Here is a 27,897-nt window from a genome sequence, read left to right on the forward strand (position 1 = left end):
AAAGAAAGAAAAACGAAACCAGAGAGGAACCATTCTGTATCTTATTACAAGAAGAAAATTTCCCCCCAAAGAGGGTGTTGGCCAACCAACTACAGGATAAATTTGCATACATAACTCGAGGATAACCTCCGTTCCTGTTCTTGAAAGTCCAGCCAGCATTCCTCTCAGGGAGATTCACACCTTTCTAACCGGGCAATGAATTATTATTAGCCCGCTCTATTTCACAACAATCAATTCCTCTTGACAGCCACTGCTGTCACGCCTAAGTTCCGGATCTGTTTTGTGGTTCCTTGCGTCCGAACTGTAGTCTACAAAGAGGTGTTGATGTAGATCAGGGGTCGCCAAACGTTTTTTTTTATCATGGACCCCCCCAATATAATTTTTCGAAATCTCCCAATCGACCCCCATAAAAGTAATTTTCAGTTAATTAAAAATAAAAGTAACTCTTAGAAATTAGGTACTGGTGTTTGTACATTTATTTTATGATTTTAAACATTTAATAAAGTAATTTTACATTGTTTAACAAATAGTTTTATGAAAAATATCCTAATGTTGATTTTTTTTTTAATTTGTTTATTGATTTTGCAACTGTATCTAGTACAATAGGCAAAAGTGATGAGAGATAAGGGATGGCGCAAATACATAATATATCCATACATACACGCGCACACGCATGTGCGCCAAGAGGCGTGAGTGGAGTGAACGACGAATGATGGAAGCCGTTAGTTCGCCACGTTGGCAAGCTTACACAGCAACCATCCTAGGAGGTCGGTGTTATATGTTGAGATGATCGCGTGGCCACCGCCGCTTTAGTCTGCGCTGTGGATTTGAAGGAAGTGTTGTAGTAGACATGTTGTGGGATCAGAGGGTTGCAGTGATTGTGTAGATTGGAGTGGAGTTTTGTGTAACGAGATTGTGCTATTTCAGAGATGAGAGGAATATTGAGATCAGAGTGTATAGTATGATTGGAGACGTAGAAGGGAGCGTTAACTATTGTTCTTAGAATTTCTGATTGTAAGGTCTGAAGTCGGTTGATGTTCGATTTTTTTGACACTTCTTGGGAGTTGTATTCCGTACGTCCACTTTGGGGCAAGTAGAGCGGCACATAGTGTTCGTTTGTTCGTCAGTCAGTGAATAGTCACATAACATTCTGAATACAAAAAAATTAAAATTGTCAATTAGATTTAAAATGTTGAAATTTAAATACCTTAATATTTACTAAATAATAAGTAATTATAAATACGAGGGTCGTTTGAAAAGTCCGTGCAAAGTCAGAGAGATAGCACCACTGGCGCGTATCGAGGTTATGTTTAGTTAGTAGCATCTCTTGGAAGAACACACACCAAGTTTCAGCCAGATCGGTCTATTTCTTTGTGTTTGGCATTCGTTTGAATCGAGAAAGTCGAGTGATTTTCAAAAAATGGACGAAAAAGAATTTCGTGAGTTGATTAAACACTATTTTATGAAAGGCTAAACGCCTCAGGAGACTGAAGAGAAGCTTGATAAACATTATGGTGACTCTGCACCTTCGATTAGAACAGTTTATAAGTGGTTTCAAAATTTTCGGAGTGGCCATATAGGGCACAAGTGACGCTGAACGTTCTGGACGCCCTGTTGAGGTTACTACTCCAGAAATCATTGATAAAATCCATGATATGGTGATGGATGACAGAAGAGTGAAGGTGCGTGAGATTGTTAGTGCTGTGGGCATCTCGAATGAACGGGTACATAATATTTTGCAACAACATTTGGACATGACAAAGCTATCCGCAAGATGGGTGCCGCGATTGCTCACGCTTGACCAAAAACGAAATCGTGTAAGGACGGTTTGCAGCTGTTCCAGAAGAATCCGCAGGACTTCAAGCGTCGTTTCGTCACTGTTGATGAAACATGGATACATCACTACACTCCTGAGACCAAAGAACAATCTAAACAATGGGTTACCAAGGGGGAATCTGCGCCAAAAAAGGGCGAAGACCGTTCCTTCGGCCGGAAAGATTATGGCGACTGTCTTTTGGGATTCGCAAGGAATAATCCTCATCGACTATCTGGAAAAGGGTAAAACTATTACAGGTGCATATTATTCATCGTTATTGGACCGTTTGAAAACCGAGCTGCAAGAAAAACGCCCACGATTGGCCCACAAAAAAGTCCTTTTCCATCACGACAACGCACCAGCTCACACCTCAGCAGTTGTGGTCGCAAAATTAATGGAAATAGGGTTCCAACTCGTTTCACATCCCCCCTATTCTCCAGACTTGGCTCCCTCGGACTACTATTTGTTCCCCAATATGAAGAAATGGCTGGCGGGAAAAAGATTTTATTCAAACGAGGAGGTGATTGCGGAAACGAATGGCTATTTTTCAGACTTGGACAAATCCTATTATTCGGAAGGGATCAACAAACTAGAGCAGCGTTGGACGAAGTGTATAAGCCTAAAAGGAGACTATGTTGAAAAATAAAAAAGGTTTACCCCAAAAGATTAAGTAGTTTTTATTTTTGCACGGACTTTTTAAACGACCCTCGTATCAACTGTTTTGCACGAGTGTAGATGTTGCTTAACAGCTGATTTTATATAAATACACAGTGTGTCCCCCAACGGAAAAGGTGATTGATATAAAATTAAAAAATAAGATTATATTTATTTTTAATTTATTATCATTTTTATTCAAAGAGAATATACTCCTTCTGAGTCAATTCATCGGTGCAACCTTTGGTAAAATGTTTCACAGCTCTCGTTGTTCTCATTTCTTGGTACGCTGCCCAAAATGGTGGTCGAAGCCTTGTGGATATCCAAAAAAATTGATTCGAAACTCCTTTCTTTCATCGCCCAGTTTCAACTTTGGAAGTCGCACGGGGGTAAATCAAGTGATCGCAGATCACGATACTTTATTCGGCGATGGAAATCACTCTACGATCTTACTATTTTGATCTGGTGCATTGTCGTGCAAGAAGCCGTCCATGACCCATGGCTCGCTCCCTGGCGCCCATGAATGGTGGCATACCCCTCCCCAAATAATAATCTGCAGTTACTGTTTGACCATATGGTTATTGTCAATACAAAAACGGTCATTGTTTCCATGGAGGGACACACTAAGAGTACGTTCCACTAAGCGTTCACAACAACGATCACGCTCACGACCGCGCGGTTTTGCCTGTTACACTTGCTTGTGAACGTTACAATCGAAAACTCAAGTGGAATGGTCTATGGGGCGTTTTAACCGTTCATATAAACATTACAAATGCCGAACTCGAAAATAAGTCAGAAGCTTGAAGAGATTGTTTTTTTAATTTTAACCCCGTTTATAAGCAGTTATAATAAACTTTATTAATTATTGGTAAAGTTGACTTATATTAAAAATATATATTTATAATTCAATTTTTTAATATTACATTTAAGTGGAGTATTTATAAAATTTACGTTTAAATAAAATTAAAATGTCTTTTGTGGCAACAGTTGGATATTAATGCAACGTAATAATGCTTTAGAAAGTTCTTCATCTAGTTCCGATGAAGAGTGGAATGCAATTTTATACAAAATCGCTATAGTGAAAAGCGGAAACTTAGGCCACGAATTATTAACTATCAAAGTGTAATTGGTCGTTATTCAGTGATTTAGTATGTAAAGGGATAAGTAATTTTTCATTTTATTATTATTTTTAGACTTTCGAGAAACACATTCAATTATTTACTTGAGATAATACTTTCATTTACCTGATATAATTTTGTTCGGTCGCCTAAATTTGCTAAATTTCTGAACGCCCACTTCGACCCAGCACCTTAACTTAAGGTGGGTGAGCGTGTTGTGAGCTTCTTCGCGTGAGCGAAAATAATGACGTCATTAGTGACGTTTTCGCCACAACCTCAATGCCCGCGGTCGTCATGTGAAACGACTGAAGGTATACGAGGTGTGTTCAAAAAGTAACGGGAATTTTCGTTTTTTGAAAAAAATATTTATTTATTCATCTACATTAATATTGTCGCCTTCAAAGTAGTCCCCTTCGCATACAATACACTTGTGCCAGCGCTTTTTCCAATCCTCGAAACACTTCTGAAACTCGATCTTTGTGATAGCTTTCAGCTCTTTCAGCGATTCGCTTTTAATGTCATCTATGCTTGTAAAACGACGGCCTTTTAATGTTCTCTTTATGTTTGGAAATAGAAAAAGTCACATGGAGCCATGTCTGGCGAATATGGAGGCTGGGGCATCGTTAAAGTTTTGTTTTTGGCCAAAAATTCACGAACAAGCAATGAAGTGTGAGCAGGTGCATTATCGTGGTGCAAAATCCATGAATTGTTTTGCCATAAATCCGGGCGTTTTTTTCGGATTGCTTCACGCAAACGGCGTTGAACTTGCAGGTAGTACTCCTTATTGATTGTTTGACCTTGTGGCAAGAATTCATGATGCACTATGCCATTGAAATCGAAGAACACAGTGAGCATAACCTTCACATTCGACCGCACTTGTCGAGCCTTTTTCGGTCTTGGCGATCCAGAATGCCTCCACTGGGACGATTGAGCCTTAGTTTCGACATCATATCCGTAAACCCATATTTCGTCACCTGTTATAACACGTTTCAGTAGATCCGCATCGTTGTCGACTTCGTTGAGTGACTCTTGAGCAACTTCCATTCTCCGCTGTTTTTGTTCGAAATTCAACAATTTTGGAACAAATTTTGCTGCCACACGTTTCATACCCAAAACATCCGAAAAAATTTCATGGCATGAGCCAATTGATATGGCAACATCATCAGCGACTTCTCTGATTGTGATTCGGCGATCGTTCATAACCATTTCTTTCACTTTTTTCACGTTTTCATCGGTTGTTGATGTGCTTGGACGTCCAGGTCGTTCGTCATCTTCAACGTTTTCGCGGCCATCTTGGAAACGCTTATACCACTCGTAAATCCTTGTTTTACTCATAGCAGACTCACCATATGCCTTTATTAACATTTCACACACTTTATTTCATTTTTTACGCAAAATTTAATACAAATTCTTTGATCCATTTTTTTTAACAAACAAAAATCGCCAAGCTCGAAAAACACGTCTAACCTTAACGGCTGCCACTTAAGAAGTAAACAATGAATATTACTGAAAATTTTATCGTACTTCAGGGGCATGTGTACCAACATAATAAAAAAAAAAATTTTACAATCAGACTCTCCAAACCCGCGAAATTTAAAAATTCCCGTTACTTTTTGAACACTACTCGTATTTTGATCGTTGTGAGCGCTTAGTGGAACGCACCCTAAGGCGTGTCTACAGGGAGGCGGGTGTTAGTGTTAGTGTAAAATGGAAACTCCTCAATGGACGTTAAGCCTCGTTGGGGGAAAAAATGGGTGATTTCTTTCACTTTTTCAAGGCGCCTCAACATCTGAGGTCATGCTAGGAGCTTTCAGGATTTTTTTTTAAACTTCTTCCAGGTGCAGGATTACGACGAGTGTGTAAAGCCGAAAAATGGTAAAAAAAAACTCAACACTGATAGATAAATATCATCGCTAAATATCTACAAATAATTTTAAAAAAACAAACAATGAATTTACAATTCATCCTTCCATTACAGTTTTAGGGAAACGCTTAGGAATGGGACAAAGGAACAAAAATCTGCACAAGGAAAAAGGATAGAAAAACCAGCCTCCTACTTCCCTCTTTGTTTTTGCAAGAGATTAAGGAGGAAGTCTAATTAGCATTTGCAAATAAATTAAATTAATAGGCCATAACTAAAAGATGCAGTTATGAATACTTAAAAAGTTATCTAGAGATTAGAAAAAGTTGCAAAATGTTGGAATACAAATTACAGGTAAGATGGAAATCATTCATCATCTAATTTAAGGGCTAAATTCCTTAACTAAACCACTTCTTAGGGATAATAATCAATTTTAATGGAAAAATCATTTCTTTTGACAAGATCTAAATTAGGGTAAAAAAATATACCCTGAATTAAAAAAAATACATATATTTTTATGAAGTTGTTTTTAGAGATGAATCTATAGTCAGGATCTCTCCCAGCTCGTTAGAGAGCTTTTTTTTTTATTCAAACTCTTTTTTGAGAGGAAAAACCCCAGATAATATTTTATGTGGGAAATTTATTTTTTGTTTAATTTAAAAAGCAATGAAAACATTATCTTTCTCGACAATCGATTTTCCACATTTATGATGTGTAAGCGATTACTTAATTATAAGATTTCATCTTTCATTTAATCACACGACAAAGATATTGTAACGAAGTTGACCTGGGCATAGAAGAAAGGCCTAGATTGTTCTAGGGGTTGAGCGACCAAAGTCGGTATCAGGCCACCACTGTGTAGACAAAAGGGCCGGTCTCTACCTGAACTAGAAAGGAAAGGGATAGATTGTTCAAGGAGTTAGTGACCTGTGTAAAAGCCAGCTAAGAGAAAGGCCTCAGTTGGGGTGGTGGCATATGTGTTTTCCCAGCCAGTGATTGACAGGTAGGAGCGAGACAGAGAGTAGATGGAGGGCGGCCCCAGCTGAGGTGGTGGCAGTATGTTTTCTCCAGCCAATGAACGTCAGGAGAGCGTGGAAACTTATGCTCAGAGAGTTGGAGGAGGGCAGTCCCAGTTGGAGGGAGGCACGCAGTTAAAAGGAGGCAGGCACAGCTGGAGAAGTCAGTTTTTAGAGTTCTTAACGAGTTATTAGAGTTGTTAATCAGTTTTAATCAGTTAGTTTTGAGTGAGTCTTGGAGAGACGTTGGTTTGGAGAGACACTTTGGAAGTGACAGTTTGAGAGAGTCAGTGTTGCGGAGTGCTTCAGTGGTAGCTAGTCAGGCGGTTAGTCAGTTAGTGAGTAGAGCTTTGTTTGTGTAGCAGAGACTAGTGCAATTCGGTGCAGTGCGGACCAGTGGTCAGTCGGGGAACAGTTTTGTGGCGTTACGTAGTGAGTAAGTAACAGAAAACTGTTGTGACTGTTGTAAATGGTAACTGTAATGAATAGCGTTAGTTGCTAGTAAATGTTAATGTGAGTAGAGGTAATGTGTTAATAAATCAGGTTATTACTTACAAATTTAGCGAGTTTTATTATTTATCAAACCCACATATTATTTAATAACTAGTGGCAGGCATTAGTTGTGTAAGTAAAGTTCTTTCTTAGTAAAAGGACAAGAAAAACTTTACAATATGGTCCATTGTTTTTTGGTGGCTGTTTCATTTAATCCAAGTACTTCAGAACCTATAGAGTCATGAAAATTTATATAAACATAATTTTTAATATTTGGACACCCAGATATAATATTGGGATTCAAATATTATCCTCTGGGGTAAACTAGGGGAATAAGAATTTTAGAATTAAGTATGAGCGAAGGATTTCTAATTAAAGGAATAGGGTCTTAGGCAGGTCTACTAAGTAGACAGTTTTTTGGAAACCTGCTGACTGTTGGCAGACAAATCACATGATAACCCATTTTGTGGAAACCCCAGAGAAGACTAGTATTATGGCGATTAAGTTCTCGTTTAAGTTGCACATTTCCGTGTAATGTACAGCTTTAAGTTCCTATGCAACCATGGCTGACCTAACTACTCTCATCATAGCACAGACAACCTCCAATTATACCGACTACGTCATGGCGACACATCCTACAAATCTGCTTCAACTTCTTGTACTTTCACTCTGTCATAAACACATAGTGTTCCCATTAAATCCCAAAACTCTCCTTTTTCTTTATCTCAAAAATATTCCCCAACCCAGCTGAGAATCAATGCGAAATATCTGGGACTTTATCTGGGACAAACTACTCATTTGGTACCCCGTTACACTCTTCTCTAAACAGAAAGACTTCAGATACAAAATGAGCTTTAATGTTTCGACTATAAAAACGGAAGTGTGTTTGATTAAACTAAATGATCCATTACACCTGTATCCAATAGTTTTCTTCAAATGCCTAAACTAGTTATTTACTAAAGAAAATTTCCAATACATTTATTTGAAAATTGAATAGTTTTTCCAGAATTCATTTCTTTGTTTCTCTTTTGTAAAACCGAAAAGTTTTTTGGTTAATTTTCCACCACCGGAAGTATCGCTTTTCTTAATGGATTTTCCACGTTCTGAACAAACTACTCACATGGTACCCCGTCACACTCGTTTTAAAACGGAAAGACTTCAGCTTCAAATACAAAATGGCCAAACTACTCGACAGACTCTCTAAAGCTAGCCACTAGCCAATAAAAGAGGAACTGTACAATACTTTAGTAGCACCCAGACGGGCTAGAACTATATGGGACAGCTACATAGGACCTAATCACTTCAAACCAGACCAAAACAATATTCCCTACATATTCCTTTAGTATCCAATGCAGCCCTAAAGCCGCTATACTTGGATTCCTCCCACGGAAGAACTTCCCACAATAATTCTTCCAGAACACTCCCAAGACGACCCTTCCTCCAAGAGTTGTGCACCCAAAGCCCCCTCTTAACGTCTCTGCACTCTAGGTTGGCTGTCATACAACTCGGATGGCTCGGATTATTATTATAACTAAGGCGCCACGGTAGCCGAGCGGTTACAGGCGAGACCTGCGAAGCTAATATGTATTGTGGTACTGGGTTCGATTCCCGGCCTCTAGGCCTTGTATTTTATTTAATGGTTAATAAAAGAAATTTACAGTAAAGTATGTTTGTTAGTGGACGTTAAGCCCCGCCTGAAAAAATAGGCGATTACTTTACTTTTACATAATATAAACACAGAAATGTACAAAATGGTAAATACACTATTGTGTACTTCCGGAATGTTTATCAAATCCTAAAGAACAATTTAATCCTTTAATCACAACTCTCATCTCTCTCTACTCTACAGTCTAGGACCAGGGCTTCCCAACCTGAGTGTGCGAATGATAGGATATTATTAATATTCAAATATTTACTTTAATAAAAAAAATTGGTAATTAAACGCAACTCTCCCAAAATTACCAAATAATTATTAAACCTTCTTGATTGTAACAGATGTAAAATTAATTTTTAGCCATTTTGTGTATCCTTGGAGAACATCTAAAGCTCCTAACATTTGATTTTTCTTTTAAAAAAATCAGGAAAACGACTTATTTCCCGATATCAAGAAAAATACTAGCTTTACTGCCTTGGCAATATTTTCAGTAGAAAGGGGATGAAAAAATACATAAAAATGACCTATCGCGTGCTCTTCTTTCTCTTTGATAAGTTAAAAAATTGAAATATGATTAATAAATACCAGATTTTGAAATGGCCTAGCACCTTTAATTTTTACTTTTATAATACTCTTTAAAACTGTGTATATGAAAATGAGGGGGTCAACCGCAAACCCTTACTTTTGGTCGCGCGTCAGCCGCGTACGGCGGGCAGAAATCTAAAATCAAGTCACATATTCTGAAACTAGAGGTGACGGGCAACAAATTTTTCCTCTACCATTTTTTTCGCTCAGATCAACCGTTTAAGCATGAAATGCATTTGAGCCGTCTTAAAATGAACACCCTATACTATACTCCACGTGTCTGATTTTTTGTTGTTACATTTATCCTTGAGGAAAATATAAATTCCAGGGGGTGTGAGGTTCGAATGAAATTTCTTTAGGGGTATGGGGCGACAAAAAAAAAAGGTTTCAAACCTCTGGTCTAGACCATTTAATGAATTTCACTACATATTTACTTTAATCCTAGGAAATCGCAATTAATTATATACGAGGGTCGTTTGAAAAGTCCGTGCAAAAATAAAAACTACTTAATTTTTTGGGGTAAACCTTTTTTATTTTTCAACGTAGTCTCCTTTTAGGCTTATACACTTCGTCCAACGCTGCTCTAGTTTGTTGATCTCTTCCGAATAATAGGATGTGTCCAAGTCTGAAAAATAGCCATTCGTTTCTGCAATCACCTCCTCGTTTGAATAAAATCTTTTTCCCGCCAGCCATTTCTTCATATTGGGGAACAAATAGTAGTCCGAGGGAGCCAAGTCTGGAGAATAGGGGGGATGTGAAACGAGTTGGAACCCTATTTCCATTAATTTTGTGCCCACAACTGCTGAGGTGTGAGCTGGTGCGTTGTCGTGATGGAGAAGGACTTTTTTCTGGGCCGTGGGCGTTTTTCTTGCTGCTCGGTTTTCAAACGGTCCAATAACGATGAATAATATGCACCTGTAATAGTTTTACCTTTTCCAGATATCGATGAGGATTATTCCTTGCGAATCCCAAAAGACAGTCGCCGTAATCTTTCCGGCCGAAGGAACGGTCTTCGCCTTTTTTGGCGCAGATTCCCCCTTGGTAACCCATTGTTTAGATTGTTCTTTGGTCTCAGGAGTGTAGTGATGTATCCATGTTTCCATGCACCCATCTTGCGGATAGCTTTGTCATGTCCAAATGTTGATGCAAAATATTATGTACCCGTTCATTCGAGATGCCCACAGCACTAGCAATCTCACGCACCTTCACTCTTCTGTCATCCATCACCATATCATGGATTTTATCAATGATTTCTGGAGTAGTAACCTCAACAGGGCGTCCAGAACGTTCAGCGTCACTTGTGCCCATATGGCCACTCCGAAAATTTTGAAAGCACTTATAAACTGTTCTAATCGAAGGTGCAGTCACCATAATGTTTATCAAGCTTCTCTTTAGTCTCCTCAGGCGTTTTGCCTTTCATAAAGTAGTGTTTAATCAACACACGAAATTCTTTTTCGTCCATTTTTTGCAAATCACTCGACTTCCTCGATTCAAACGAATGCCAAACACAAAGAAATAGACCGATCTGGCTGAAACTTGGTGTGTGTTCTTCCAAGAGATGCTACTAACTAAACATAACCTCGATACGCGCCAGTAGTGCTATCTCTCTGACTTTGCACGGACTTTTCAAACGACCCTCGTATTTCCACTTCCCTCCTCCTCCTCATCCCCTTGCCACCCACGAGTTGGAAAAACGTATTTTCATTTCTTTTGAAAAATTCCAGACAAATTGAATTTGTGTATGGCGTTTAGTAAAAAAGAAATTCATGTGTGTTCGTGTTAAAAAGTTTTTTATTTTGCGGCCAACATTAATAAAACTTATTGGCGCTAAAGGTGGTTGAGAAGGTTATTGAAAAAGTTAGGTTATAAATATACTGCACGAACTACTTTCTCTTGTATTTCTACTGGCATCTCGCTCTCTCTCTCACTCTGTATTATACATATTGAGAGTGTGTGAGAGAGGAGAGAAAAGTTCCGTTCGTACCCTCTCTGGCATGACTTTGCTCTAATTGGTCTTGAATATCAGTTAAGCGGATATAAACCTTCTATTTTTTAAATTTTCACCTGTAAGTCTTTTCCATTTTTCTCTTCCTTTTTAAAAATTTTAATATAAATATTAAATTAGTTTATCATTTTAAACAAATATTAAATTTTCAAGAGAAAACGCGAAAAATCCAAATTCTAATATTTATTAGCCAATCCCCTAAACTAGGTATGGCGAATTTTGTGACGTATTTTGGGATGGGATTTTTTTGAGACGTGGGTCAAATTTTGTTCATTTATTTTTTGTTTAGTACTAGCTCTTAGGTCACTAATGCCCATTTGCACAAGAGTTAAGTTTAAAAATTTTAAACTGAATATTTTCAAAACTAAACATCTTTAAAATTCAAAGTTGGCTTAACGGGGTAAAGCAGGATGAAACAAGTGTGCTATGGAAGTCTTTTTTTTACAAACATAACTGAACAAAACCTGAACAGAAGTGTGTTTTATCTGAAGAAAAATCTAAATATGGTTATTTGCTTTGGGTTGTCGATTTTTTTTAACAAAACAAAATATGAGTAAAATTATACATTTTATTTGATATTTTGTAAACACTTTTGCTTTATTTCAAATACTACAAAAGTATTTGTCGTCATTTGCGTTTTTAGAACTGTAATGATCCAACTAAAGGTTATAGATAGCATTTAAATTGTGCTTTTGTGTCCAATGCGTGATTGAAAAATAATACAGATAGAATATAAATTATCCACAACAATTAGAAAATCTAAATCAACCCGCGTAAACAAACAAATGGTTGCCTAGCAATTGTGTGGGTCAGTGAAAAAGCTTGCGCGGGTCCAGTGTCTGTAAGGCTGGAAACATAGTGGAGCGACGAGCAGCGAGCAAAGATTCGCATGCACATAGTGACGAGTTTAGTCGCGTTCTACTTTTGACAAAACAAGATGGAGGAACTATTTTTATATGAAAATTCTTCGTTGAAACTTTGGTATTTGCAGCAGCTTAGTAGTAGGAGCTGCAGTGTACATGACATAAATAAGTCTAGAAATGAACTTGGTAAATTTCATCACTTGTACCATCAACTTCGGGAGCATCCTGGCAAGTTTCATGCGTATTTTCGAATGTCTTATCAACATTTGATTACATACTAGCCCAGTGTAACCCCATTAATCAAAATCAAATTTTATTGTTTTTGAGTAATACAGCTCATAACATGAGTTAGGCACAATATAGAAAAATTAACTATGTAAATACAAATCTGTGTAACCCCATTAATCCTAGCAGTTACTTTAAGATAAGAAAATCAAAATAAATAAAAATAAAATAGAAATATATGCAGATAAAAAGAAATTAGTCAATTAAAAAAACAAAATAATTTTATTAAATCACTACACCATGATTTGTCATAAATTAATGTTGTTCATCTGAAAAACTGGAGTAGTAGGACGCTACAGAAGAAGGATTGGAGAATTCGTCCTGATCAGAAGTAGTAGGACGTGAAAATGTAATTTAATTTTGCCTAGTATTTAGATGAAAGTTAGCATTAAGGGATTGAGAACCAAATTAAATGTAGCAAAAATTACCTGAATTCTCCATTAACTACTAATTGTTAATTAATTTTAAAGATTAATTATTAATTGTTAAAAACTGTTGTAGCTTCGCAAATATTATGGTCCCACAGAGGTTTCTTTAAACAAACTAAACCAATAAATGTAACAATATCCATAACCTATGAGCAATAACCTTTAAAAATTGAGCGCGATGAGAGCGAAGAAATCAAACATGTCATAACGCTTTGCTCCACTCTTTATAGATACAGTTGCTCTATCTTCGCTTTGCTCGCCACTATGCGCGGTCCCATTTGTTTACTTGTGTTTGATTTCGCCGCTTTGCTCTTCACTATCATCGCCGCTTTGCTCGCCGCTCCACTATGTTTCCAGCCTAAGTCATCTTACAGCGGAAACAAAGGACAGACGAATTAACACACGAATACCCACATTGAACTAAAAAAGACAAGATGAGAATAGTCTAAACGATAGAATAAATTAGGAATTTAGAACAAATTACGACAAGCGCTTAAAACTGAACTTAAAAGTAACGAAAGTCTTATATTAATTAATATAACCACCCCCAATCAATTTGGGAGGTTTTGGCGGTTATATGAGGGGATTGATCGAACTTTGAACCTCTTTTTGAAATTTACGTACAAACTTTTGAGGCTGTAGAAGGTATTGTTGAAAAAAAGTAAATACATAAATTACCAATAATAAGAAACGTCTTATTATTATTTTGAGTTATATTGACCGACAGACAGACAGACATTAAAATTTTGTTTAAAGGGGGAGGGGGGCCTGCCTCAAAACTGTATTTCCTGTATAAAGTCAAAATAGGAAATCTACATAATTAAGAATATTTCCTGTTATTTGAGGAGGGTCGTCTTGGGAGTGTTCTGCGAGAATTATTGTGGGAAGTTCTTCCATGGGGAGAATCCAAGTATAGCGGCTTTAGGGCTGCATTGGATACTAAAGGGATATTTAGGGATTGTTTTGGTCTAGTTTGAAGTGATTAGGTACCCATGTAGCTGTCCCATTTAGTTCGAGCCCGTCTGGGTGCTACTAAGGCATTGTACAGTTCCTCTTTTATTGGCTAGTGACTAGCTTTAGAGAGTCTGTCGAGTAGTTTGGCCATTTTGTATCTGAAGCTGAAGTTTTTCCGTTTTGAGACAAGTGTGACGGGGTACCATGTGAGTAGTTTGTTCAGAACGTGGAAAATCCATTAAGAAAAGCGATACTTCCGGTGGTGGAAAATTTACCAAAAAAAAAACTTCTTTTTTTGTACAAAAGAGAAACAAAGAAATGAATTCTGGAAAAATTATTCAATTTTCAAATAAATGTATTGGAAATTTTCTTTAGTAAATAACTAGTTTAGGCATTTGAAGAAAACTATTGGATACAGGTGTAATGGATCATTTAGTTTAATCACACACACTTCCGTTTTTATAGTCGAAACATTAAAGCGGAAGTGGTAAATAGTAAAAACATACAAACGTTCCTTCCACACGAAATTTGGGGCTCCAAAACAGCCACAACTATTGGTCACATTCTTGGGGCATCAAATGCACTTCCGGTGCAAATATTATTTCCCCAAATTTAGCAAAAGGGCAACATTCCAGGGTTCACAACCTTGACTAACTGCTCTCAAACATTTAACATAACTTGTTCTGTTAAAATTACCGTGGATAAAAAGTAAACACGCGCTTGCAGTCTAACACAATTTCAACATCCACACAGAAAACCTTTCATGACCCTAATCCGTTTTTAAGGGATTCACCCACACCCCCCACCTCACCATGGAATTAAAAAAAAGGGTCATCGCAGAGCTTTCCTCCCCCCTTACCCCTTGGTATCCCCCAATGAAGTCGTTAAAACTGATGACTGTGGCCGCCACAATGTTTGTGCATATTAATCGACTAAAACAGCACAACTCAAATGGCTAAAGTAATCATGGAGGAGGGCTAAGAAGGGGTAAAGCTAAAAGTTAGCATTCCCCCCCCAAAAAAAATGTAAAAATTTTGCGGTGTCTAATTTTACCTCAAATAACAGGAAATATACTTAATTAAGTAGATTTCCTCTTTTGAGTTTATGCAGGAAATACAGTTTTGAGATCCCCCTTCCCCTTTAAACAAAATTTTGTGTGTCTGTCTGTCTGTCGATCAATATAACTAAAAAAAGACCAACAAAAGTACGAAACTAAAGCGTTAGAAAGAGAGGGGATGGTTAGTCTTCTCTCTTTCAAGTACCTATTACAGTATATTATTGTCTTCTCATGCTAGCTGTAACAGTAATAAGTGCATCAATTACGAAACTAAATGTCCAAATTTTGGAGCCAAAATGGGCTTAGCGGAAGTGACACTTTACTCAAAATATTTTGCACTTATTTTATGATTTTTCCTCGAATAGTTTTCTTAAGATTTTATTTAAATTTCATTCAGAGTGATTGCAAAACAGATAATTCTACCACTTAAAATATGTATTGCAACCCTTACTCCGGAAGATTCGATTTAAGTTAATTCTGAAAGAGGAGAGGTGGGTAGATCCCCCACTAAGCAACCATTTTTCTTCCTTGGACTGTCCCATATCTCTTGTGGGGGTTTTAAGGAGGGGGTCTTAAAATCGAGTTTGATGAAAATTTCCTCCAGCCGGAATGAATAGTTCTTTTTCCACGGAAATGGCTTCTAAGCTGTTTCGTGATCTTCGCACTGATTGGGGTAAGCTTCTTTGTACGGTTAGATTTTTATGTTATGCACGATTTTTTACCAACTATAAAGTTGAAGGACAAATTTTCCTAGTTTGAATAATGTTAGTGAATTAGTAAGAGATTGTCGTGTGAGTCTTCAGGCCAATTTTTTTTTTTTTTTTTTTTTGTAGCGCCAAGAAACCTTAGGGTTGGAATTACTTTACTCTGTTCTTCAGGCGCCACGGTAGCCGAGCGGTTAGAGGCTAGACCAGCAAAGCTAAGATGTATTGTTGGTTTAGTGGGTTCGATTCCCGATCTGTAGGTCTTGGATTTTATTTAATGGTTAATATGAGAAATTTATAGTTAAGTATGTTAGGAGGTTATAGGCTAGACCCGCAAAGCTAAGATGTATTGTTGGTTTAGTGGGTTCGATTCCCGGTCTTAGGCCTTGGATTTTATTTAATGGTTAATAAAAGAAATTCACAGTAAAGTATGTTTGCTACCTAATTGGTAGTTGGACGTTAAGACCCGCCTGAAAAAATAGGCGATTACTTTACTTTACTTTTTACTCTGTTCTTCAGTTACAAATTAAACTCAGAAGTTAATAAGACCATTACGTTGTGTTTAGCCCCAAGAGTAAGAAGTGAAGCATTACTGAACTTACAGACACAACTACGTCTGCTCATAGCTAAGGTTTAGACTCTTAAGAGAGATCTGATAAAGACAAAAGACAAAAGAGGAATTGTGTTTCACGAGGTAAACTTAATTCCAGCATTGCTTATTTTCTAGAACCTAGTTCCAGATAAAACTCTGTATTGTTGATTATTGGGTTCGATTCCCGGTCTTGGATTTCATTTAATTTGGTTAATATGAAAAATTTAATAGTAAAGTTCTTTGGGTTAGTCGCATTTTCTCTGCTTACAAACAACAAGAAACACACAGTTTTCCCAAAACTTACCGGCCATATTAGGGGAAAATGTGCTAAAGTGACTTTTCACCTTTACGTCACGGTGTACATAGTAGGAGGCTAAGATGTCGGAAAACAAAACTTTATCTCCCAAGTTGTAATTTGGACCACTTAATTCAGTCAAGTCTTAGAATATGACAGCTTTCCTGCTTTCCCCAGACACTAAAGTTGAACTTAAACCAATCGTCTTTGTCCCTTGAGAGGGAAATTATTTCAATTCCGCATAAATTTTCCACTAAGAAGTTATAGTTTCTCTTTTAGTGCCTTAGTCAATTTAATGTAATTTTTTTTCCCTTGAAAATTTGGTGTTATTCCTTTGTGAGACCATACATAACACTAAGATGATACCTTACAAAAAAGCTATCCCATCTCAACCCTTAGAACTCTCCTGGACGATGGGAATTCAGCGAATAAAAAGTGGACAACAAAAGCTGATTCAAAAGAATTAAATCATTAATTTTCAAAACAATTTAAATTTAGATGCTAAATAAACAAATATGGAAGAATACATAAAATACAATATACAAATATATGTATATACTTGTTTTTTCTTAATTTTCTATCAAATCAATCCTAAGATGTTGGCAGTTTCAAAATCGTTGATACACAAATTAATCCCAATTAGTTAGGATAATGAAGCCCGGTTAGTAATTGCCCATTTTTTCAAGCGGGCTTTACGTCCAACTATCAAATAAGGTGTCGTGGATGGAGGCGACCAGCAAACATACTCGTACTTTACTATAAATTTCTTTCATTAACCGTTAAATAAAATACAAGGCCTAAGACCGGGAATCGAACCCACTAAACCAACAATACATCTTAGCTTTGCGGGTCTAGCCTATAACCGCCTAACATACTTTAGTATAAATTTCTCATATTAACCATTAAATAAAATCCAAGGCCTAGACCTGGGAATCGAACCCACTAAACCAACAATACATCTTAGCATTGCGGGTCTAGCCTATAACCTCCTAACATACTTAACTATAAATTTCTCATATTAACCATTAAATAAAATCCAAGACCTACAGACCGGGAATCGAACCCACTAAACCAACAATACATCTTAGCATTGCGGGTCTAGCCTATAACCGCCTAACATACTTTACTATAAATTTCTCATATTAACCATTAAATAAAATCCTAGGCCTAGAGACCGGGGGAATCGAATCCACTAAACCAACAATACATCTTAGCTTTGCGGGTATAGCCTATAACCGCCTAACATACTTTGATATAAATTTCTCATATTAACCATTAAATAAAATCCAAGACCTAGACCGAGGGAATCGTACCCACTAACCAACAATACATCTTAGCTTTGTGGGGCTAGACTATAACCTCTCGGCGACCGTGGCGCCTTTGTAATAATAATAATAATAATAATAATAATAATAATAATAATAATAATAATAAGGGAAGGGAATAATAAGGGGAGGGAAGGGATTAGCTATGAGGTTAGCATACTGGGCTCCCACGCGGGGGTCCCGGGTTCGAATCTAGCTGCTGACCCTTAGATTTTCTCTTCCTAGGAGCTTCTTACAGCTCACTGTCCGGTGATGGACAGTGTTGTCTGTAAAGAGAGAACACTGTCCGGAGGCCGGCAGTGCACTGGAAAAAGCTCCGGGCGCTAATGACCTCAGCTGTTGATGCGCCAAAAAAAAAAAAATAATATAGTAATAATAAGAATAATAATAGAGCTCGCTTGATTATAGCTGAACTCCTGGGAACAGAATCAAGAGATCAGACTCCAGTTTACTGGAAGGCAAGACGTTAAGTCTACAAGAAAGTCTAAGATAGCCTAGTCTTGGAAGCAGATGCAATCTAAGAACGAATATATTTCTAGTATACTACGTAAACTGGATGTAAGCATACAGAGTGAATACATAAAACCGGAAACTGAGCGCTGAGAATACACGTGGCTAGCGGAAGTCTTACAGGGCCAGAGAGAGAGAGACAGAGAGAGCGTGGGCAATAAGACAGAAAAAAGATTTAGATTGGTAGAGGAGCGTAGTGTGCGGGAAGGAGCGGGGGAAGATTGTTGTGTCTGAGACGTGCCCAGTGTGCTTATCCATGGCAAAGCTTACCAATCCTTCATTCAACTGATATAACCCAACCGGGTTCGCGTACCTTCTCCAGGTATCATCTCCCTCTTCTGTTTACCGTAACTAGGGCCACACACAAAGGCAAGAACTTCACTGTAGAGTAAATCATACCCTTAGAAGAGTATACTGCACCACTATATATACCATTTATTTATTCAATTCTTATTCCTTATCCAATGTATTGCATCCCACCAGTTCCTCTTGGAAGGATGCTGCCTTCACCATAACTCACAACCCTGAAGAGGACAAAAGAAGACAAAAAAAATAGATCTGAGGAAGCGCTGAAGAAAGGGAAACTTAAGAAAGTTGGATTAATCCTGGTTCTTGATGGGGAGGGAATTAAGGATTGATTGTTAGTATGGTGAGAAAATCCTTTAGGAAAACCTATTTAAATCAACCAATCAATCAGAAAAGACCGACACTTAATATCAAAAACAGCTGACAATCAACCGAACCTGATAAATATTAAATAAGCAATGTTTTAAAAAATTGTCAATAATATAGAAATGCAAACACACTATAAAGCCAAGGAAAAAAATTGATCAAAATGTGAAAATGATACAAAGCCATTAGCACTAAAAGTGGGAAGGCAATATAAAAACGTGCCGGAAGTGCTCCACTGGCAGCCCTGGCCGGAGTTATAGACAGCAAAGAAATGCTGCTGCAGTAAGAGTGGTGTGTAAAGCTAGCTAGTGACAAGAGATGATATTTTGATGACGTGGAATTGTGTACCAGTATCTATGACGTCACACAGTTTACAACGCCCTGCTGGAAGGATATATCTTTCACACTCAGCAATTCTTCCCTCTAGCGTCTATATAGTATATATACACGTATATACTTTCAATGGCAATTTGATTACCCGTACACATCGTATCGATAACAACCATTCAATATCACAAATATATTTAGTGGGTGGATGCTGCAAATCAAAGTCTAAGAAATGACAGTAGCTCTGAATTGTTGGCTGTGGCCAGAGTTAAGCGTGTCCCAAAACTCGTAACTTATCATCAATTTCAGTGATAATCCCTGAATTATTCCAGTTAAACATGCCACGTAATCACAGTTATAAGTGTAAATAGGAGGCCATAAAAGTGGCTTAAGATATCTTTAGTTACAACTTACACCCTAACGGATGTCCACTTTTTGACCTTTAGAGCACTTAGATTGCAGTCAATTCGACTTTTCAATGATTTACAGATAAAAATGAATTTGTCAAAAGTGACTTGATTTAAAAAGTATTTAGGGACTCACGAGTGGCTGAAAGCATGTCCTCACACAGGTTTAAGTTAACCACTGAAGTGCGGAACTTTTTTTCAGTGTTTTGACAGGGAGCACTTAAGACGTTCTGAACTTTAGTTATTAAGGATAGGAAAGGCCTACTGACTTTAAGGAAGAATTTTGTGGTGGAGAACGGAAGAATGTGAATTTATATGGCCACGTCCAATAATTGTTTTGGATACAAGTTAAACATAGACATGCTCTTTCCTGCCAATTGTCCCTTACTGCCAAAAAAATAGATTCGGCTTTAACCGAGTTAAAGGTATCTATTATTCTCTGCTTTAGTTCATCTAAAGATGCAATCCCGGCTTGATTCTGATGCACCTAGATTTAGAAATGCTTCTAGGTAAGCAGAAATAAGGAAAGAAAGAAAAAAGTTATGAATAATCACCTTGTTTTTCAGGTATCCTCAAAGGAAATAGTCCATAGGTGTCAAATCCGGTGAACGAGGTGGCCACTGAATCGCCCCCCGAGTTGATATAACACGCCCATCAAATTGCCTATCGAGACATCTCTTTACATGCCTGATGGTGTTATATCGACACGGGGGCGATTCAATGGCCACCTCTCTCACCGGATTTGACACCTATGGACTATTTCCTTTAGGGATACCCGAAAAACAAGGTGATTATTCATAACTTTTTTCTTTCTTTCCTTATTTCTGCTTGCCTAAAAGCATTTCTAAATCTGGGTGTATCAGAATCAAGCTGGGATGGCATCTGTAGATGAATAAAGCAGAGAATAATAGATACCTGTAAGTCGGTTAAAGCCGAATCTATTTCTTTGGCAGTAAGGGGCAATTGGCGGGAAAGTGCATGTCTATGCATCTCTAATAGTGGAGGCCAATTCGAGCATGATCTGTAATATTAATGGGGAGTAAAATTTATAATAAAATAGTACTTCTCTTCTTATTCTATCAAAAAACCGTTATAATATTATCATTTTGACATTTCTTATAAGAATCATGTTTTCATTCATAACTTGTAAAACATTGCTCACAGAAAAAAAACTGTTCAAGTAAATTTTTCTTAAAAAAAATAGAGGAATCTATTTCTGAAATAAAAACCCCACCTCCCCATTTGAAAAAATGAAGTTGGTGCCTGTATCTCGCTTCTGGAAGCACCGAAAAAAATTTACAAAGTAAATTTGGATTCCTAACAAAAAACTAAGGGAACACGTATTTTTTAGTTTTTTTCTAGCTATCTTAGTTTCCGAGAAAAAGTCGTTATCTGTATACCTTGGGACACCCTGTATATATATATATATATATATATATATATATACAAAAAAAGAGCCAGGAAGCAGGTGCCTATTTGTGACAAAGCAAACATCTTATCTAACTAAAGGTAGAAATAAAAAAATAAATAAATAAAAGGATATTTGGATAATGGATACTGTAGAGTCATCACAGATGCGTACAAGATAATCCGCAAATAGTTGACATGGGAACCAAGGAAATTGTAAAAAAAAACACGTATAAAACATCCAAGATTACACGGAAGGAAATACTATTTTATGTGTTCTTGGACTCGAGAAGAATCTCACATCCTGTAAAATCGATGTTGGGAATACGGTTTTTTATACAAGAAAAAGTAACTATTACTAAAAATGATATTACAAATAAAATAAAGTAAAAAAAAAACTTAGGGATTAAAATGAACAAGTCCAAATGAAAATAAGAATAGATACAGAGAGCAGTTGATAACCTCCAGGCTAACCTGGCTTGCGAGCCAGAGGAGGCACCTTTGAAGGCACAGTACATGTTTCACAAGTTGCGTAAAGAGCATTATTTGATAAATTAAGGAATAAGTTTGATCCTTAACATGAAAGATATCGATCACTTAAATATGGTGGCAGGAGGTTTCCAAATTTTTTTTGGTAATTAAACGCAACTCTCCCAAAATTACCAAATAATCATTAAACCTTCTTGTTTGTAACAGATGTAAAATTAATTTTTAGCCATTTTATGTATGCTTGAGAACATCTTAAGCTTTTAACATTTTTCATAAAAACATGCACAATCTAAAGAAACTGATTTAAGAAATCAACATGGAAACTCAAAAACTGAAAATCCAATCAGGGTTACTTAGTTCTGATTCAAAATCAAACGACAGCAAGATTCACAAAATAGTTTGAAAATAGTTTACTAAACTAAACTATAAATTTTGGAAGAAGAAGTTTTATTTACTTTAGGTGAACATTTTAAGATAGAATACAGCAACGAAGAAATACGAATTAAGGCATGAACTAGAATGCAGCGCTCCTAGCGTTAATTACAACAAACTCAAGTACTTTTAACGAAATAAAATGTTTAAAAATTGAATTAGAAATAGTATTAATTAAGAGATTATTAATCTTTCGTATTAATTGATTTGTTAATCCAATGAATATCGTTTAAACTACCAGAAATTACAGCAATCAACGTTTTAAGTACGAGTATTTTAAACAGCCCTTTACACAATGTCGTTTGTAACTAGTAATTAGAACTAACTAATGATTTAGCATTAATGAATAAGTAGGAATACATTATTAATTAGTAAACATCTTAAGAAAATAATTAAGAACTAAGTTTAAATTAAAATCGTACCTTATTTCACAATTTTGATCATTACTTTGGCAGACTCAACTAGAATTTGGGCACTTGTAGTCATTCACAAAAATGTTTCCACAAATTTAACAACACTATCACCACTTTAAAATAATATTATTACAGATTATGCACTAAAAATAACTTATTAACAATTATTGATACAAGAGTTCCACACTTTAAAAACAATTAAAAACTATACGAAAAAGTAAAGGAGTAACAAGAGCTATGAAATAAAAAAAGATGGCCGCCGGTAACTGGTACGTAAAGTTGCTGGCTAACAAGAAAAGGATATAAAACTTGGTCAGTGATGCCAACACTTGATAAATTAAAATTCAAATAATACTATATTACTATAACAATACATGTAACCTTGCCACTTTCAAGATAACCAAGTAAAAGGCTGGTTTGTTTACTTTTGTTAAATAATTGTAATTATATTTTGTTTTATTTATGCAGAGTGAGAGAGAATTACTTCTTATTAAATTTGGTAGACTTAATAAAACTCGGTATTTATTATTTATTTCCTGAAGGCATATTTAATATACATTAATTTTATGTTTTAACTATTAATTCTTAGCGAGTTTTTCAAAGAATTTTTAATGTTATTTACCAGCATTTATGAGAGCATGTTTTATGTCACATTTTCTGACTAAATTTATTAGAAAAGAAATTGATTGTGATAAATAAAAGGTGGAATCACTCACACGACTTTTTCTTAACAACGACATAAACTCGTAATTCTTGCTAATTATTTGCTTATCTGCAAGAATTTTGGGCGTTTAGCATAATGTGTTTGGTTGGATACTAATTATGATTTTAAGGTGGGTGCTTTAAAGCAATACGCCCTAGGGTAACCTTCAAATGATCCTTTGATATTGTTAATCATCAGCACTTGTAGGAGAAATGAACTATCGTTATCATCTGTTGGCGTCTCTTTCCATAATAATCCTACATTTTGTATCTAACAACATAGAAAACACACACTGACATCGCCATATAGGGCATGCAGTTGGGTGTGAACCTACTTTGAATTCAGCAAACCCTCAGGCGAACTTTAGCTCACCATATCCTTTCTCTCTCGCTCCTCTCTCTCTCTCTCTTCAAATACTTTTGTAGTATTTGAAACAAAGCAAAAGTGTTTACAAAATATCAAATAAAATGTATAATTTTACTCATATTTTGTTTGTTAAAAAAAAAAAATCGATAACCCAAAGCAAATAACCATATTTAGATTTTTCTTCAGATAAAACACAACTTTTGTAAGGTTTTGTTCAGTTATGTTTGTAAAAAGAGACTTCCATAGCACTTGTTTCGTCCCGTTTTACCCCGTTAAGCCAACTTTGAATTTTAAAGATGTTTAGTTTTGAAAATATTCAGTTTAAAACTTTTAAACTTAACTCTCGTGCAAATGGGCATTAGCGACCCAAGAGCTAGTACTTAAAAATAATGAACAAAATTTGACCCACGTCTCCAAAAGGTTCGCCATCCCTGGCCTAGACTGACGAACCAACTCAGTAAGCCAACGATACAATTTAGCTTTGAAGTCTTTGCTTCGGTTACCGTAGCGCCTTAGCAAAAACAAATTTGAACGAGAAGTCCACAAATATTCACCACTTCCTTGGCAAAATGTATGTTTCAGATCCAATTATATGCGATTATATTTAAAATTATCAAATTAATTTTGAAGTTTTTTTTTGTTTTCTTTGTTTGGCATTGGCTTCCGCCATACAGCCAGCATCGTCTAGGAGCTTCTAACCGATGGATCCAGTACTCTATATTCCTGCCATCCTTATAGCTTAACCTGAATTAAAATCACGTAATCCTTCAGTAATAATTTTCTTCCATTCATTCTATAACTTTTAAATACATTCATATTTCTATTCATATAGATTTAAGCACATAGATGTTGGTGGAGAATATTATGTCTTCGTAGCGAAATGGTGCATCTAAATACCCTGTATATGTCGTCAAACATTCGTTTTCTTTGTACTCACATAATGTGGACATATCCATTATTATATTGTCTTGAAATCTTCCTCCTCATCAGCAATCTACGCAAAGAGGAGAGAGGAGGACCTTTTTGTTGATCCTGTGAAGATACGGATCCGCACTCCGTATGGTTCGCTCCTCTCAGCCTGCTTATTGTCGTAACAACCCATTTATTCAGTGACAGTTCCCTTAAACCATGGTTGACTTGGTAACTGATCTACACATAGTTTTGTAGAATCTTCCTTTATTACCATTACTGTAATCTGTCTGGCCATTTTTTGTAGTGCTATTTTTGCTACAATACACTTGATATCGGTGTGTGGTAGTTTATAATTAGCCATTAATTTTTAAGTTAGTGAAGAAATATAACGTTATAACGATAACTGTTATGGGACAATGTTAATAAACAAATCTGGCACTGTCGATTAGGTTATCTTCGTAAATCTTGGCAAGGAAATTTGTAACAAGTTGAAGGAATGCAGACAAGAAGAGAGAGGTCCTCCGCTGTGGTTGGCAAATCTGGATTGAGTTGGTGGTGGTGGGAGAAACGGAAGGCTTGAGTGAGGTAGAAAAGCTGGTAATTTCCTTACTTGTCGAGAGAACTCCAAGTACAAACTCTGTTAAAGTCTATTTCCTAAATAAGGCGGCCGCTTGTGCCGTCACCCTATTTGCTCTCTCTCTTCGTTCACTCTATCCTTCTCTCTCGAGTCCAATCTTCAGCAAAGTAAGAGGTAGAAATACGGATGTGGTTGGGTTATCTATTTAGGGAAACAACTTCCTTTTCCCTATTAACATTTTGGTTTATGCTACATCCACGAGCAAAACAGGATAAACTCAAACAGGAAGTAGTTAATATTTTCCATTTAGTTTTATCGTGTTTAAAACGATGAAAATGAAATCTCTATGATCTAGGAATATGATTTAGTTACCAGACTTCTTCTTATTTTTATATTGTTATTAATTCACTTCTGGCATTCAAATTTCTTCCTAATTCAACACCAAATCGGATAAATTTTGTTGATTAGTAATAAAAATAAAAGTACATGAAAATAAATTAAAAAAAAAAATTAGTGGCAGCGGTGGGATTCGAACCCACGCCCTTTCGGACTGGTGCCTAAAACCAGCGCCTTAGACCGCTCGGCCACGCTACCTTCACATGTGACCGAGAGGTTACAACCAAACACAAATCATTTCATTATATGCATTACGATGTAAAAAAACGAGTATTTTTATTTGTTAGACAATAAAATCAGCAGTTAAATGCATTAAAATAAATAAATAAATAATTAAAACAAACAAAAGTAATAAATTAAACTAAAGACGATCCATTTTTTTATTTTTTTTAATCTTACCTTTGATTTGATATAGACATCATCGCATGGCCCTCAACAAGTCAGCACCTTTGAACAAAAATGAAATTAATAAATAATACATTTAATAAAAATGGTTATCGAGTAGAACGCCAAAACTATTCCTTCGGAAGAAAAAGTTCTCGGGGATTTAGGGGATTAACTATTTCTAATAATTGATAAGTTATTGCCTCAATATTTTTTTTTTTTTAAAAAAAAGGGTTGTCCTTATTTAGAAGAATAGAACAAAAATTAAAGAGCATGCTGGGTCTAAAAGTGAGTGCCCAAGAAAGTAAATGCTTATGACCAACAGTTACTTGAACATGAACAAACTACCTCTCTAGGTTTAGGTCTTAGATTGATTCTCGTCGTACAGTGGTGGAAAATGAACTCTGGGCGAGATCTGAAGAGATCAACAATAGGCAACCTCAGTACTTGTTTGGTTTCTTTTCTTAGTCACATGAGATTTCTGTACTTTCAGAATCAAGAAGTCAAACGATAGGTCATTGCTTCTTTAAGGGCAGTTATTGTTACCAAACTCCGGTTAAATATTCGGTAAAAATTTGTTGGCTCTTTGATTCTTTAAACGCTGTTATTTCTAATGTAAATAGAAGTTTACCGAAACATCATTGTTGGGCAAAACTGTACGTCTAATGTAACCCAATTCAGACACAGATAATTTGTTTTAAGTTGACTAGTTATTATTTGGGAAATATGCATCGTTCAAGTTAGAAGTAAACCACGTCTTGGGAATCCCATTGAATGCCACCTGAAATTAGTTTGTGAGTGAACTTAGGTATAAGTCAGGCAAAATGCATCCATCAAGTCAAAGGAATCAAATATCTAATGAATGAAACAGATCCTATTGTTATCAAAGTCGTTATCACTTATCGTAATTTAGAAATATGGCCATGAATTGTGAGATAGAGGAAACTCTCTCAATGAATCAGAGACAATGCTAGAAGAAGCTACAGAGTAAGCTGATTTAAGTAATTACTTAAGTACATACTACAGCACAAAAATACATAATTATTCAACGTAATGTTCGACTTTGTGACTGTCAGACATTCCACATTATCAGCACAAACAAAGGCAAAGCTTAGGTCCCATTAGAACACTTAAATCCCATTAGATAATACAGCAGATTTGAGCCAATTCTATCTCTTTCAGTTTTCTTCTTCCAGGTTTATTTTGCGAATGAACAACTGATTTTGGAAAAACTTCACTAAAAATCAAACCTTACTAGAAAAAACAGGGCATTATTTTAATGGTATATCTATGCAAAGTATGAAAACCAAGATGTTTGTGATAACATAAACTTTACGTCAAGAATGTTGAAGTTAGGAGAATAATTGATAAGTTGAAAAGAACAAAAATTAAACACTATTCAAGTAATAATAATTATTGGTTCACTGTTTATCAACGAAGTTTAAAAACTCTTTCTTAACGCTCTGCCTACTTATCAAGTTCTCTCTTTTTAAACAAACAAATCAAATAAGCAGAAGAAAAAAATAAAGGTTTTGCAATTGAAGGCAAAATTAATTTAGCTAATGTAAAATGCTGTACTGTTGAAAATACTGAATTCCAATCACCATTTGATTTGAAGTAACCCAACTAAACGCCGACAATAATATAACCATTAAACATGATTTTAAAGGTAAATATGACATTAGACCATCTGATTTTTTTGTTTTTGGTCCAATAAAAATAGTAAAAAGATTACTCTTGTTAGCCAACTGTAAATCTCGGTATTCAACAAGTGGGTGAATAGACATAAAATAAACAAACCTGAGAGACTGTTAGACGCTTAGTAACTTTTCTTTTAAATTTACGATCACTCTTACACTTTGAATGTTTAAACTAAACATTGATTATCAAAAATATTCACTAAGAAGTAAAAAAACTAGATTACTATTTATGGAACACAACAAACCAAGTGCAGTGTTTACAAAATGAATTACACACAGAACAACAAACTAAAATCTTTCTTACAGTAGGATTTACTTGTGGTGAAAAATGATAGGTTCTTTCCCCAATATTTTACTAAACACAAAATTAACACAAAACTATAGAAAATTCACTAAAACCAATAACGTAAATAAAGCATAACTTTTAAAATCACCCCACCGAGCCCACAGAATGTCATTGTTACCAACTATTGAATATTTCTTTTCACAAATTGTATG

General features: G+C 36.0%; 1 protein-coding gene and 1 non-coding gene across 5 annotated transcripts in view; both read right to left on the bottom strand.

Moving 5' to 3' along the window:
* The window catches only part of LOC141457938 (uncharacterized), a 376,780-nt gene extending 348,923 nt beyond the window's left edge, over positions 1-27,857 (bottom strand). For 2 of the 4 annotated variants that reach the window (XM_074135333.1, XM_074135331.1), the window contains exons 1-2: positions 27,500-27,857; positions 25,715-25,762 (exon numbers count right to left, since the gene is read on the bottom strand). In XM_074135333.1, the coding sequence (XP_073991434.1) occupies positions 25,715-25,737 (23 nt within the window). In that variant the 5' untranslated portion in view covers positions 25,738-25,762; positions 27,500-27,857. Of the gene's footprint in view, positions 1-22,370; positions 22,623-25,714; positions 25,763-27,499 lie in introns of those variants that run through there. The other 2 variants (XM_074135332.1, XM_074135334.1) reach the window with 2 other exon arrangements.
* Positions 25,434-25,513, bottom strand: TRNAL-UAG (transfer RNA leucine (anticodon UAG)). Its single transcript has one exon. It is a non-coding gene; the product is annotated as a tRNA-Leu (tRNA).
* Positions 27,858-27,897: the final 40 nt, after the last annotated feature.

Source organism: Rhodnius prolixus, unplaced genomic scaffold (assembly GCF_049639745.1).
Source record: "Rhodnius prolixus isolate KJV_2025 unplaced genomic scaffold, Rpr scaffold_5, whole genome shotgun sequence".
Taxonomy (NCBI): domain Eukaryota; kingdom Metazoa; phylum Arthropoda; class Insecta; order Hemiptera; family Reduviidae; genus Rhodnius; species Rhodnius prolixus.